The sequence below is a fragment of the Macrosteles quadrilineatus genome, unplaced genomic scaffold (genome assembly GCF_028750875.1).
Source record: "Macrosteles quadrilineatus isolate MER2022 unplaced genomic scaffold, UCM_ALF_1.0 Scaffold_8__2_contigs__length_117827958, whole genome shotgun sequence".
In the NCBI taxonomy this organism is placed as follows: domain Eukaryota; kingdom Metazoa; phylum Arthropoda; class Insecta; order Hemiptera; family Cicadellidae; genus Macrosteles; species Macrosteles quadrilineatus.
The window spans coordinates 68875051-68888001 of NW_026542601.1; the positions used below are offsets into that span (position 1 = coordinate 68875051).

General features: G+C 36.7%; 1 protein-coding gene across 1 annotated transcript; it reads left to right on the forward strand.

The window, feature by feature from the left end:
* Nucleotides 1–4039: 4039 nt before the first annotated feature.
* LOC129001626 (thyrotropin-releasing hormone receptor-like) lies at nt 4040–12025 on the forward strand. The gene is made up of 4 exons (XM_054428993.1): nt 4040–4405; nt 6900–7269; nt 10896–11056; nt 11668–12025. The coding sequence occupies exons 1-4, from the start codon at nt 4095–4097 to the stop codon at nt 11861–11863; spliced, it is 1038 nt and encodes a 345-aa protein (XP_054284968.1). The 5' UTR covers nt 4040–4094; the 3' UTR covers nt 11864–12025.
* Nucleotides 12026–12951: the final 926 nt, after the last annotated feature.

The window sequence follows — 12951 nt, forward strand, 5'->3', positions numbered from 1 at the left end:
ATAAGACATATTTATTCAATTATCACAAGTAAGAAGTATTTGTATGACTCTAGGAATATCACTTTGTTTTGCAGGTCACCACAGACAACCAATGCCAGGATAGGATGGACATTGAGGCTGGGGTCGTAGCTTGGGATTGCGAGGACGCCTTAAACCTCACGACCTCGGCATTCAGTGACCTCGACCTCGGTTGCAACGACACCGTCTTGCCTGTCAACGACTCCCTTAACGACCCAGCCTTCTTCTCCCATCGCTACCGTGCCGTAGGGACCTTCTTTCAGGTACGCATAACGTATTGGTATCTTCCTTCTTTCCTACATTGCCTCCTCTAAAGGCGACGGTGAGAGAAAATTGGCAACGCCGCAGTCCCGGCCTGCTGAGACCACTAGGCACTAAGTTATCTGGAGCGCCTGTGCAATGCAAACATTTACACGTTTGTTGTTATTATAGTTATAGTATATTGCCGGTGAGTGCGGCTTTGCAACATTGTTGATGGGCTGTGATATTAGTGATGAATACGTCAGTGATTAATTTGTTACTAAGACCAGCTGAGTCTCTAGCGAGGACTGCTCATAAAAACTAGCAATAACTAAGGACAAATATATCTATTATCAAATTATGAAAATAAGCTAATCCTTTCATGGGATGAAAATAAACGTTTTATAACATCAAAAGCACTTAAATATCTAGGAGTTAGGGTATACCAATTACAACTGAATAACTTATTGTCTAAAGTAGTAACTTAATAACAACTACCTTCCAAATTTGTTCGTTGGGCAGAAAAGAAGATAAGCCAACAATTGCTTATTACAATTACTTCCGTCCATTTAAGATTTAACTGTGGGAGTCAAGATAAAGAGTACCTGTGTCGTGATCTATCGGTAAATTATATTTGGAATCTAGTAGGCCTAGAAACTTATTTTTGCTAATCAAACGTTTACTGAGCCTCGTAGGGGTAAAAGGCCCCTTTGGAATAGACATGGTGTTGTGGTAAATACTTATTTCTAAGACACACGATTCTTAGTACATACAGGGTGGGGCAGCATAACTTCCTTTTTTTAAATGTGCGCCATTTTGTTTGTTCATGTCATAGCGAAGAGCTAGCAGTCTCGTTCGAGAGGCGAAGCTATAAAGTTTTGTCCTTGTACAGTTTAGTCGTCATTATGCGTTGGAACAGTGAAGAGCGTGCGTTTGCCGTTCAGGCCTACTTTTTGAGTGGATGTTCAGTGATCGCAACCCAGCATGCCTTTCAGAATCAGTTTAATTTAGCCCCGTTGGCCCTTGTACCGGACTTCAAATCAATTGTTATGTGGTTCAATACGTTTAGACAAACTGCAAGTGCAACAAAACGAAAAACTGGAGTCTCATTAGTTCACCTGAGAACATTGAGACAGTGAGAGCTTCAATGTTGAAAACACCAAGACACGCGCTGAAACAGAAGCGTGTTTTTGTCTTGTGCGCTCAAACATGAGTCTCCACTTGGACTTTCCAATCGTTCTGTAACGAGAATTCTCCATGATGACCTACATTTCCATCCATAAAAGATGGTGATTGAGCAGGAACTGCCAAAACGCCTTATTTTAATCAGAGGCGATTTGCAATGGCCGGCTCAATCTCCCGATTTGTCCTCTTGCGACTTTTCTATGGGGTTTTTTGAAGTCTCGAGTTAATGTGGACTAGGATGGATATAGCCCAGGGACAGCCCAGGGACCCTTCAAGATAAAAAAAAAAACAAGATCCAGGAAGAAATTGCCAACATAACGCCTGCTATGCTTGAAAGGGTAATGGTAAACACTAGAAATCGCCAAAAATCGGTATACTCAATGTATCTAGTATGGGGGACATCACCTGCATGATTTACTCTTCAAAACTACGTAAAACAAAACTTTAGGAATGTACTTACATTGTAGAAACCAAATAAAGTTTGTCTGACTCATACAATGCGTTTTATTAAGCTTTTAAAAAAGAAAGTTATGCTGCCCCACCCTGTATTACACTTGGGCTAGTGGACCTAATACACGGTAAACCTATAATACTTAATTCTTATTACCCGTTTTTCATGTATTGTATTTAACAGTAATTTTGCATTTATTTTTATTATTTTCATACAATTTAAATTGTTTATATTTAAAATATATAAAACATGTGATTCACAAATAAGCTTTAATTTGTTGCCCTTGTGAAAACAAAAGTATGAAAGGAGGTGATCAATGATGTGGGAGATATTTTTACTGATGGAAAGTTGTTAACAAACTCAGACCATTCACAAAGTCGAATCTCTTGAGGGTGTTGGCAAAGCGTCTTTCCCTTTCATGGAACCAAGCAAACATACTTTGTTTATTGACATGAAACCAAATCGTACATTTCTTTGAGAATGTGTTCAAATTTGACTGTTTCCTTTATGGTGGTATTATTTCATAAACAATAACTCGTCCCCTATATAACCAAAATTAAAGCTCAAATCATTAAATTAACCCAGAACCTGGTGTTAACTTAATAGGTTATTCGTGAACCTTTTCTACACCCCACCACCATCTTTGTACTTGGCTTCTATGATAATTCTCTATTTATTTAAGTTTAGATAGAAATGCTATGAAAATTTCACCCAACCAACTAGATGTAAACTCCCGTCACGTAAAAAAATTTAGTCGTGTCGTTTCTTATAAAAATATGACAGCCTTCGAAAGAAACGATCCTGCTCTTGTAATACCTGTTGATGGATTGATATTAAGTGGCTTCTGGTGGTATTATTGGTAGGTATATGCACGCGCAGTCTCCACTACTCTCTAACTATACTATATTTAGATGCTATGAGAATTTCACACACACAACCTATGTTGCAGGGTATAGTGTTCCTGGTAGGCATGCTGGGTAATCTGATGGTTGTGGTGGTAGTTCTACGCACGCGCAGGTCCACTGATATTCAACCATACATTTCGATGCTATGGGAATTTCAAACTCACAACCTATATTGCAGGGTAGAGGGTTCTTGGTAGGCATGCAGGGTAACCTGATGGTGGTGGTGGTAGTTGTACGTACGCGCATGTCCACTGATATTCAACTATACATTTCGATGTTATAAGAATTTTTACGCACACAACCTATGTTGCAGGGTATGGTGTTCCTGGTAGGCATGCTGGGTAATCTGATGGTAATGGTGGTAGTTCTACGCACGCGCAGTCTCCACTATTCTCTAACTATATATTTCGATGCTATGAAAATTTCAAACTCACAACCTATGTTGCAGGGTATAGTGTTCCTGGTAGGTATGCTGGGTAATCTGATGGTCGTGGTGGTAGTTCTACGCACGCGCAATCTCCACTGCTATTCAACTATACATTTCGATGCTATGGTCGTGGTGGTAGTTCTACGCACGCGCAGTATCCACTGCTATTCAACTATACATTTCGATGCTATGGGAATTTCACACAAACAACCTATATTGCAGGGTAGAGGGTTCTTGGTAGGCATGCTGGATAATCTGATGGTTGTGGTGGTAGTTCTACTCACGCGCAGGTCAACTGATATTCAACTATACATTTCGATGCTATGGGAATTTCACACACACAACCCATGTTGCAAGGTATAGTGTTCCTGGTAGGTACTGTATGCTTGGTAACCTGATGGTTGTGGTGGTGGTTCTACGCACGCGCAGTCTCCACTACTCTCTAACTATACATTTCGATGCTATGAGAAAATTCACACACACAACCTATGTTGCAGGGTATGGTGTTCCTGGTAGGCATGCTGGGTAATCTGATGGTCATGGTGGTAGTTCTACGCACGCGCAGTCTCCACTATTCTCTAACTATATATTTCGATGCTATGAAAATTTCAAACTCACAACCTATGTTGCAGGGTATAGTGTTCCTGGTAGGTATGCTGGTTAATCTGAAGGTCGTGGTGGTAGTTCTACGCACGCGCAATCTCCACTGCTATTCAACTATACATTTCGATGCTATGGGAGTTTCACACACACAACCTATGTTGCAGGATATAGTGTTCCTGTTAGGCATGCTGGGTAATCTGATGGTTGTGGTGGTAGGTCTACGCACGCGCAGGTCCACTGATATTCAACTATACGTTTCGATGCTATGAGAATTTCACACACACAACCCATGTTGCAGGGTATAGTGTTCCTGGTAGGCATGCTGGGTAATCTGATGGTCGTGGTGGTAGTTCTACGCACACGCAGTCTCCACTCTCCCACCAACTGCTACCTCGTGTCCCTGGCTGTGGCAGACATGGTCGTCCTCGTCGCCTCAGTCCCCAACGAGATCCTCAGTTATTACCTGGTTGGCAACCAATGGGTCTGGGGAGACCTCGGGTGTTCACTCTTCGTCTTCTTCCAGAACCTTGGGATCAACTCTTCTTCGTTGAGTTTGATCGCGTTTACTTTTGAAAGGTAAGCAAGAAGGTGTAACTTTATGACTAAATAATGTTTGCTATTTGTTTTGACATGACTTATGGGAGTGGGTTAAATAATTGAATGCAGAAAGACTGAACATGATCTAGACACGAAAGGCGAGCTTCAAAATTTACAATGGGATGTGAAGTCTAATACATCTACTTGTGTTGGTTACTATGGTGATGAGGAACAGCTTGGTCCAGTTACAAACCACCATAATGAACTTTCCTAGGGTCGAACCTCCGACACCAAACAACCATCTACGTCATCCATGACTCAACTACTCAACTACTTGACTGTGAACAATCACGGGAAGTAATGTTATAAAATTACACTTTTATTCAATATATACTACAATTTGTATCATCCATATGCTTTACTTTCCAGTTGTATTACGTTTAAAGATGTAATATATCTCGGATACTGATTGTTCAAAATCGAGATATTGGAACATATAAGAGAGTGATATCGGAGGGGAATACAACACGCTCGTCTCTAACATATTTTATTTAGCTGCGCAACCTCAACCCGACCCAACCCTTCCATTTGGGAGTTGCTTAACGATGTAAACTTGAATTTAAATTCTATCTGTGTCATCCTTACACAGAAATATACATTTCATGTCATTTTACATACGGTTACATGCACTTGTAACTTATTTACTTAAACTTTGTTAGTAAGAAACTCAAGAACTGTATTGTAGTGAAGTATAAAGTTGCAGAAGTAAAAGAAATATACGCCGACAAATATTCTGATAGTCGATATTTTGAGAGTAACATAATGCAACTTTATATTCTAAGCCAGTAAGCAAAGTTTGGATTTATTTTTAGCTTTTCACTTTATTTATTTATTTATTTATTTCCCAACGGTTTACACCAGTTTACAAGAATATCGCTTATCACTTATCATCAGTTCCCTTTGTAATCATTAAACTTATGATCCGTTTGTATGCTGATGGCCCAAGTTTACATGACTTTAGCGGTACATTCGTCATCTATCAGTCACCTCTTTCGTCACCTTTAAATCAGTAATTTTTCTTAGCAATAAAACAAACACCCAATCTCAATGATAATAAAGTTGAAGAAACTAGTGTGAAAAGTAAGTATAATGTTTTAAATCCAACAAAAAATATTTTATTATTTTTAAACGTGCCCAAAAAATTAGATTTTAGAAGTAACATTTTAAAATCTGATTAATGGTTATTATTTTATTCTTTGTTCATCGGCGAATATGAATTTAAGATTTTTTCATTGAGTCATTAACTGATTAACTAGTTGCAGTTTTCCTCCAACGTTTAAATTAGATAACAAAACGTTTTAGGTTGATCATAAATTAACTGGCAATGAAATGGGCTTGTTATAATCCAACGGCAATGGATTGTAAGAAAGCATAATTATTTCAAAGGGTGATAATAAACCTGCCGTATTTAGATTTAAAATTGAACACTGTAAACCCTTTTGTACTTAACATCATTGAGCACTTTTTTAGGAAATGACCGAAAAAATTATAAAGTTGAACAACCGCTGCAAGAAGAGAAACAAAGCGCATTTGAGTCTTTAATAATTCAGGTATGCTAAACATTACCCAAGAGTAAGGCTATTTACATAAACAGAAGTTTTAAATAGCTTTACCCTCCGAGCTTGAAAAAGTTCATTCTAGAGATAATGTTTAACAGTTAAGTGACAATGTGTACTTTATGAATAATTTACATAAGCTCTTTCTTAGCATGAAAGTTTCTAGCCCAGGATCGTTTTCCACATTACTTCACGCTAGGGCTAGAGGGTTCAAGGCATTATCAAATTAGTGGGATTTGCAACACGGGACCTTATGAACCAAGTATTAACAATTACTTGAAAAGTAAATATTGTACTTTTGAAGGTAATTGAACTTATCAGTTTATTCAATGAACATGTACATTCGTATCTGTCAAATAGGCTACAGCTGGTCTAATGGTTAGACTACGACACTTCTGTCCGGACAATTCCAAACAAATCCAGTCAATATCGTAATTGTTTCAAATGATTTCACTTGGTGGTTTAGATCTCCCGCAAACAACTCATGCATATTAAGACAGGGTGTTTATGAGGCCTTATTTATCTATAACACAATTTTTAGCAACGACTAATCTAAATTGTGTGTGTTGATATTTGTGTGTGTTTGTAGGTACATAGCGATATGCCACCCCATGAAGGCACAGAAGATCTGCACACAACGACGCGCCCGGAAGATCATCGCTACAGTGTGGGCCGTAGCTGTAGTCTACTGCGCTCCATGGCTGGTCCTCACCACCACTAAGCCTCTGTTGTAATGTATGTGTGTGTTTGTAGGTACATTGCGATATGTCACCCCATGAAGGCACAAAAGATCTGCACACAACGACGCGCCCGGAAGATCATCGCTACAGTGTGGGCCGTAGCTGTAGTCTACTGCGCCCCATGGCTAGTCCTCACCACCACAAAGCCTCTGTTGTAAAGTCTGTGTGTGTTTGTAGGTACATAGCGATATGTCACCCCATGAAGGCACAGAAGATCTGCACACAACGACGTGCCCGGAAGATCATCGCTACAGTGTGGGCCGTAGCTGTAGTCTACTGTGCTCCATGGCTAGTCCTCACTACCACCAAGCCTCTGCAGTACCGAGGCTTTCCTGAAGCAAGGTTCTGCGACTTCAAGCGGCCCAGGGACGAGTACCTCCTCTACTACTTCACAGACCTCGTCGTGTTCTATGTCGTGCCTCTGGTCATCTCTTGTGTTCTCTACGGCCTCATCGCACGGACCTTGTTCAACAGGAAGGTTATCCGTGCAGCCATTAAACCGCCCGCCATCGTAGCTACGGAGTGTCCCTCTTCCTCTAAAAGTCAAGTTGGTACTTCTTTTAAGTCCCCCTAGGATATTAAATTGTGATAATTGATTTACAGCGTGCGCCATTCATTATACCCATTGCACTAATTTTAAACTACCTTTGATAATTTGCTTAGCTAGAAAGTCTAAAAAGGAAGCAATAACATAAAATGTTAAAATTAAAAATCCAAATATCTACGTTAAGTATAGCAATATATATATACAGGGTGAGTTTTTTAAAGTGATCCAATAGCTAACTTTTTAATTACACGACTTAGCACCACACTTTAAATTTGAAACTTGCTCAATTTTAAGTTTCACTCAAAAATACGATTTCAGATTTTTTCATTGTGGCCGCCATTTTCCAATATGGCTGCCAACTTTAAAATTTCTTATGGAACACCCTGTATTTTATTTTGTTTTTAGATTTTACTCTAAAAAATAAAACATTTTTGTTCTTGAGATTTTTTCAATATCTCTAACGGTTAAGGAGCTACGAGGACTTAAAGTTTTCATACAAAGTTGCATGAATTCTAAAGCATGTTTTAAAACAATGTTAGTTTTAAGTGTTGTTACTGTTAATACTTAACAATTTGTCCTCGTAGCTCCTTAACTATTAGAGATATTGAAAAAATGTCAAGAACAAAAATGTTGTATTTTTTAGAGTAAAATCTAAAAACAAAATAAAATACAGGATGTTCCATAAGAAATTTTAAAGTTGGCAGCCATATTGGAAAATGGCGGCCACAATGAAAAAATCTGAAATCGTATTCTTGAGTGAAACTTAAAACTGAGCAAGTTTCAAATTTAAAGTGAGGTGCTAAGTCCTGTAATTAAAAAGTTAGCTATTGGATCACTTTAAAAAACTCACCCTGTATATATATATAGGGTGTCCCACGAAGGGGTTTAAACGTTTGATTTCATATTACGCGCCCATTCATGCACCGAAGTTTTTGAAACTTTACACAGTTTACAAAGTAGGTTCTAAAAATATTTATATATGAACTGTACCAGCAAAGAATGGTTATCTTAAGGGATCCGGCTAGTTATTTTTACTTTAAACATGTGTTATTAATAAGTTTCCTTTCTGTATCAAATAAAATGTTGGAAAGAGTACAGGGACAGATAAGATGCACAGAGCCAGCCACTAGTAAAAAAGATCTTAAAAAAAGAAGGGGATCATTCACAACTTATTGTCTCCTTACCATAGAAATAACGGTGTTAGCTCATTTTCGAAAGGGGAAATTTAAAACATATAAATATACTATCTCAACGAAGCCTATATTCTTTTATGATCGAAGAGCGAGCAATGGAGGAGTGTTTAAAGTCAAGGTTGCCATTAATGATGTCTCCTTCAACATTACAATGAATCGACGAAGGAAACTGTTTGTATCAAAGAACTTTGTCCTTGACATTTGAAAGCCCCTTTCCCTCATTGATCTCTTTAGGCTTGAAATTGAACTGATAATGATTGTCAGGTGAGAGAAAGTTCACTTCAAATTTTTAAAAGCCTCCTCGAAACTGGCTTTTAGTTTTTTTATGAACATATTGTAATTTAAAGTATAGTTGTATTATATGAATTACCTCTTGCACTAAATCAAATAGCAAAATCAAATAATATGTTATAATATTTAATAATAATCAAATAATATTTGGCATAGCAAAATCAAATTGCTTTTGGAGGTTCCAAACAAATATAAACGAAATAAGTTTATTTAATTACAATTTTAAAGATTCTTTACCTTTTGAATTAGATAGTTCGCCACAAAATTGTGGTAATTTTGAAATTTGAAGGGTTTTAATAAAACCTCTTTTATATTGAAATTACTATGTTATAAAAAAATCGGCAGCTTATTAAGTGTAGCTGAATGTATCCATTCAACACAACATTTATACGTTTAGTCAATGGTTAAAATTAAAATGGATGATTACGGTAAATTTAGTTTCAAAAGATGAGTACATATTTGATACTAAACTTACTACCATCGATGGTGTATTTTCTAATAATTTTTCGTTTACAAAAAAATTTCAAATTACTTTTTTTATCAGTATTCAAAATCCGAATGGTAAGATGAAAACATTATATATTTCCTTCTTTTCAGAAGTATGAACTGGTAACAAATTTACAACAATTTCCATTTAAATCAGATAAGCTCGAAGAAGGCTGCTTTCAGGTTAATCAATTGCGTGGGCGAAGCATAAAACGGTCCATTTGTATTCAAACGTATTGAATTTATCTTTTTCATATTTTTATTTTCTATTTTGAAATTGCTTATCAACCTAATATTTCTGTATAATTTTTTACTCAGTGATTAAGTTTTACCTGTACACGTTTTATAGTTAATATAAAGGGTTTTATCAAGATACATAACAGAATAGAGAGTTGATAAATAACTATGCATTAATAACATCCATACTCAATCTATGTAATTTATATGATGTTACTAAATACTTTTTACCCATTAAATAAATGTTTATGTAAATTTGCATTTAATTTCAGGTCAAGGAACATGCAAATTAGCGCAATTGTTTAACCACGGTATTTGACACTATCAATGGAACTATGACAACTATTTCAGCACAGTTTTCAGTTGGCTAGCTACTAACGTTATTGACCTCTTTACAAAACCTATAAAGTGTAAAGGGTCTAGCTGCTATTTGACCACTCTTGGTCAGAAACTCAATTGGTTCTATGCCGCTGCATTTCTTTGCCCCTTTGAAACTATTTTTAATTTAGTTAGAAACCAATTAAAATGCTCTAATATTTCGCATTTTTCAATGGATTCAAGGAGCATGGATTTAATTAAAATGACAATGTTGCACGAAAATAATGTATATTCTAAAAGAAAAGTTCCATTTAAAATAAAACGAGAATAATTGTTCATTAGTTTTCAATTTTGTAGTTTCCAATACATTATTCTATCAAAGGGAGCTATCTCAAGATTCCCCCCTTCTCTTTAACATGTAGTGGTATACTTTACATATATATTTTTAAAAAATTTTCCAAGTCATTGGTTTTTTTTACTGTTTAAACCATGGTCAAGACCGTGGTATCAAAATACTATCAAGACACTATCAAACGTTGGCTTTTTGTATATCCTGGTAATATGTTACGTAGTCATATTACTATCAAAACTACAAGAAGCAACCTAGGCTTAATTAAGCCTCCATTGTAATAACCACTAAATGGTTCTTTAACGATTTGAAATGACGGAGAAAATACAAAGGCTTTGAAAAAAAAATAGTTTTGCAGGTGCCATTTGTTTGTACTAACAATAGGAAATATGATAAATACTATTATTTAATGCTCCTGTGTGGTAGGACATTTAATGGAGCTTTTGTTTAAAAAATAACCAGTAAGTTTTTAAGGACATTTTTATGGTATTTTATTTGTTAATATAGTTGGACTTTTCCCATGGATAGAGTAGTTTTTTAATTTCCTACGTTTCGGGAAGTAAGGGAACTTCTACCTTCCTTATCGTAGTTTAGTAAAACAAACAACCAATGGGAAAAGTCAAACTGTTTTATCTTTTAAGAAAATTACCAAGTAAAGCTGCGGCAAATTTTATAAATATTTAAATACTATAAATATGGAACTATTCTTTGTTATTTTATCAAATTGTTTGAACACTGTTATTGGTGTGCAGGTGGTGAAGATGTTGGCCATGGTTGTTGCTGTATTTGCCACCTTGTGGCTTCCATACCGAGGACTTCTCGTGTACAACTCTTTCGCCATCTTGTTCAACAAGCCTAAATATATGGATCTTTGGTTCCTCATGTTTGCAAAAACATGTGTGTTCATTAATAGGTGAGTGAATAAAATACATGGCTCAATTATCAACTGTCCCTATCTTTCGAAATACTGTATTATCAATATTAAATGTAACCTGTATTATTCATCAAGTACAAAGGGTTCTGAATAAAAAATTATATTTGTGAAATGTTGTGTTAATTGTCTTATAAATTTTAAATTGTGACATACATTAACATGCGTTTTGGTATCCAATCCAAAACACACCTATTATTTAAACTGCCAATGTTTTTGTTTTATTTTTATGAGGTTACTTACATATTCTCAAATTAGTCTTCCAAAATTATTGTATTTTAATTTACTCCATTATTCAACGTATTTCATTATACCGTGGAATTGTAAGAATAAAGTGTACAATAATGTTTATTAAAACTCATATATTTATAAATAAAGGTAGTTCACCTCTACCCCGATTCTCCCTAGCAGTGTTGCCAATCCCATGCTACAGGGATTAAATTAAATTTATTTACAAATTATGAAAATTATATTAACTATGTCCCTTTCTCCTCCAAGACATCTTCTCGCATTTCCTGACCTCATTATTAATAATTACTTCTAAGTTATGGAACATCATACTTCACCGTACTAATTGCCTTCCTCTGCGACAGTGCCATCAACCCTATCCTGTACAACGCGATGTCGACAAGGTTCAGACGAGCATTCCAACGTTTCCTGTTGTGCGGAGAGCCTCGGGTGTCCACGACCGAGGCTACGTCGTCGCTCAAGCCTCTCTCCCGGGGAGTCACCACCTCCAGACCCCGCGGGACCAAGAGTAGCTTCAACACGACGATGACGTCCATGTGACAGGAGCAGGAGCGGTGGTGAGGAGGGAACTCTGCCGAGAAGACGCCGTAGTTGTTCAAAAACCGGTAGAACCGATGGGGGAGAAAATTGCAAAATTGACCGGGAGTTCTAAGGTCTGGATAGTAGTCATAAGTGCCAAAAAAACGAAATTGGGAAAGACATTATATTGTGAAAATTATTGAAAACATGAGTCCTGATAGTGAGATACTTTGCAAAATCAACTGATTAAAAGTTCTAGATTCTGTGGAGTTTGGAGTGGTCATAGTGCTCATCTTTTGTGGAGGCGATTATTTAAAATTCATAGATTCTAGTAAGCAAGATGGGATGGTAATTGGTCTTAAAAAATCGATTACGAGTTCTAGATTCCGAGGGTGTTTATGCCCATGAAGTGCTCATAATAAGGTATTTTTCTTTAGAAAAATTTACAGTTTTACTGATTGACCATTAGAAACTGATTTTAATCAGTTTATAGTAGGCCAGGAGTGCTCTTAATGGGTAGAAAAGTGTTTTGCAGCGATAGCTTATAAAGTTCAAGATTCTACTAAGTTGGAAGTTCTGAGAAGCGTATTGTGTAATGGCGACTGATTTTATTTTGTTTTGTCCTAGGACGTTAGGCACGAGCCCGGGATTGTTTCTCATATTACTCCAGGCTAGACCTAGGGGTTGCGGCATTATCACTTAGATACAATCCATTTGTGATTTGGCGGGATTTTAACCCGGGAACTCAGGCACCGAAGTCCCGCGCTCTAACCACTCGACCAGTTCGCTCCCCAATGGCGACTGATAGCAGCTATAAATTTAATAAAACTGGAAGTTTCCGTGAATATGACGTCAGATATATTATGTTTCGTGATAAATGGAACTTATTGGAGTCCTAGTAAACGTTACTGATGTTTGTGATATTAGGAGACAAAGGAGAATAGAGTCAATGAGTATATAACTAGTTTTATAGCCCTAACGAGCTACTGGAGGTACAGAGTAGTAGTGCTAGCTATTTTAATACTTTTGAATTTGTATAAAACGTACTGATAAACCATTTACATGCATAATTTTCAACGCGTTTCTTGCTCATATGAATCACAATTTAA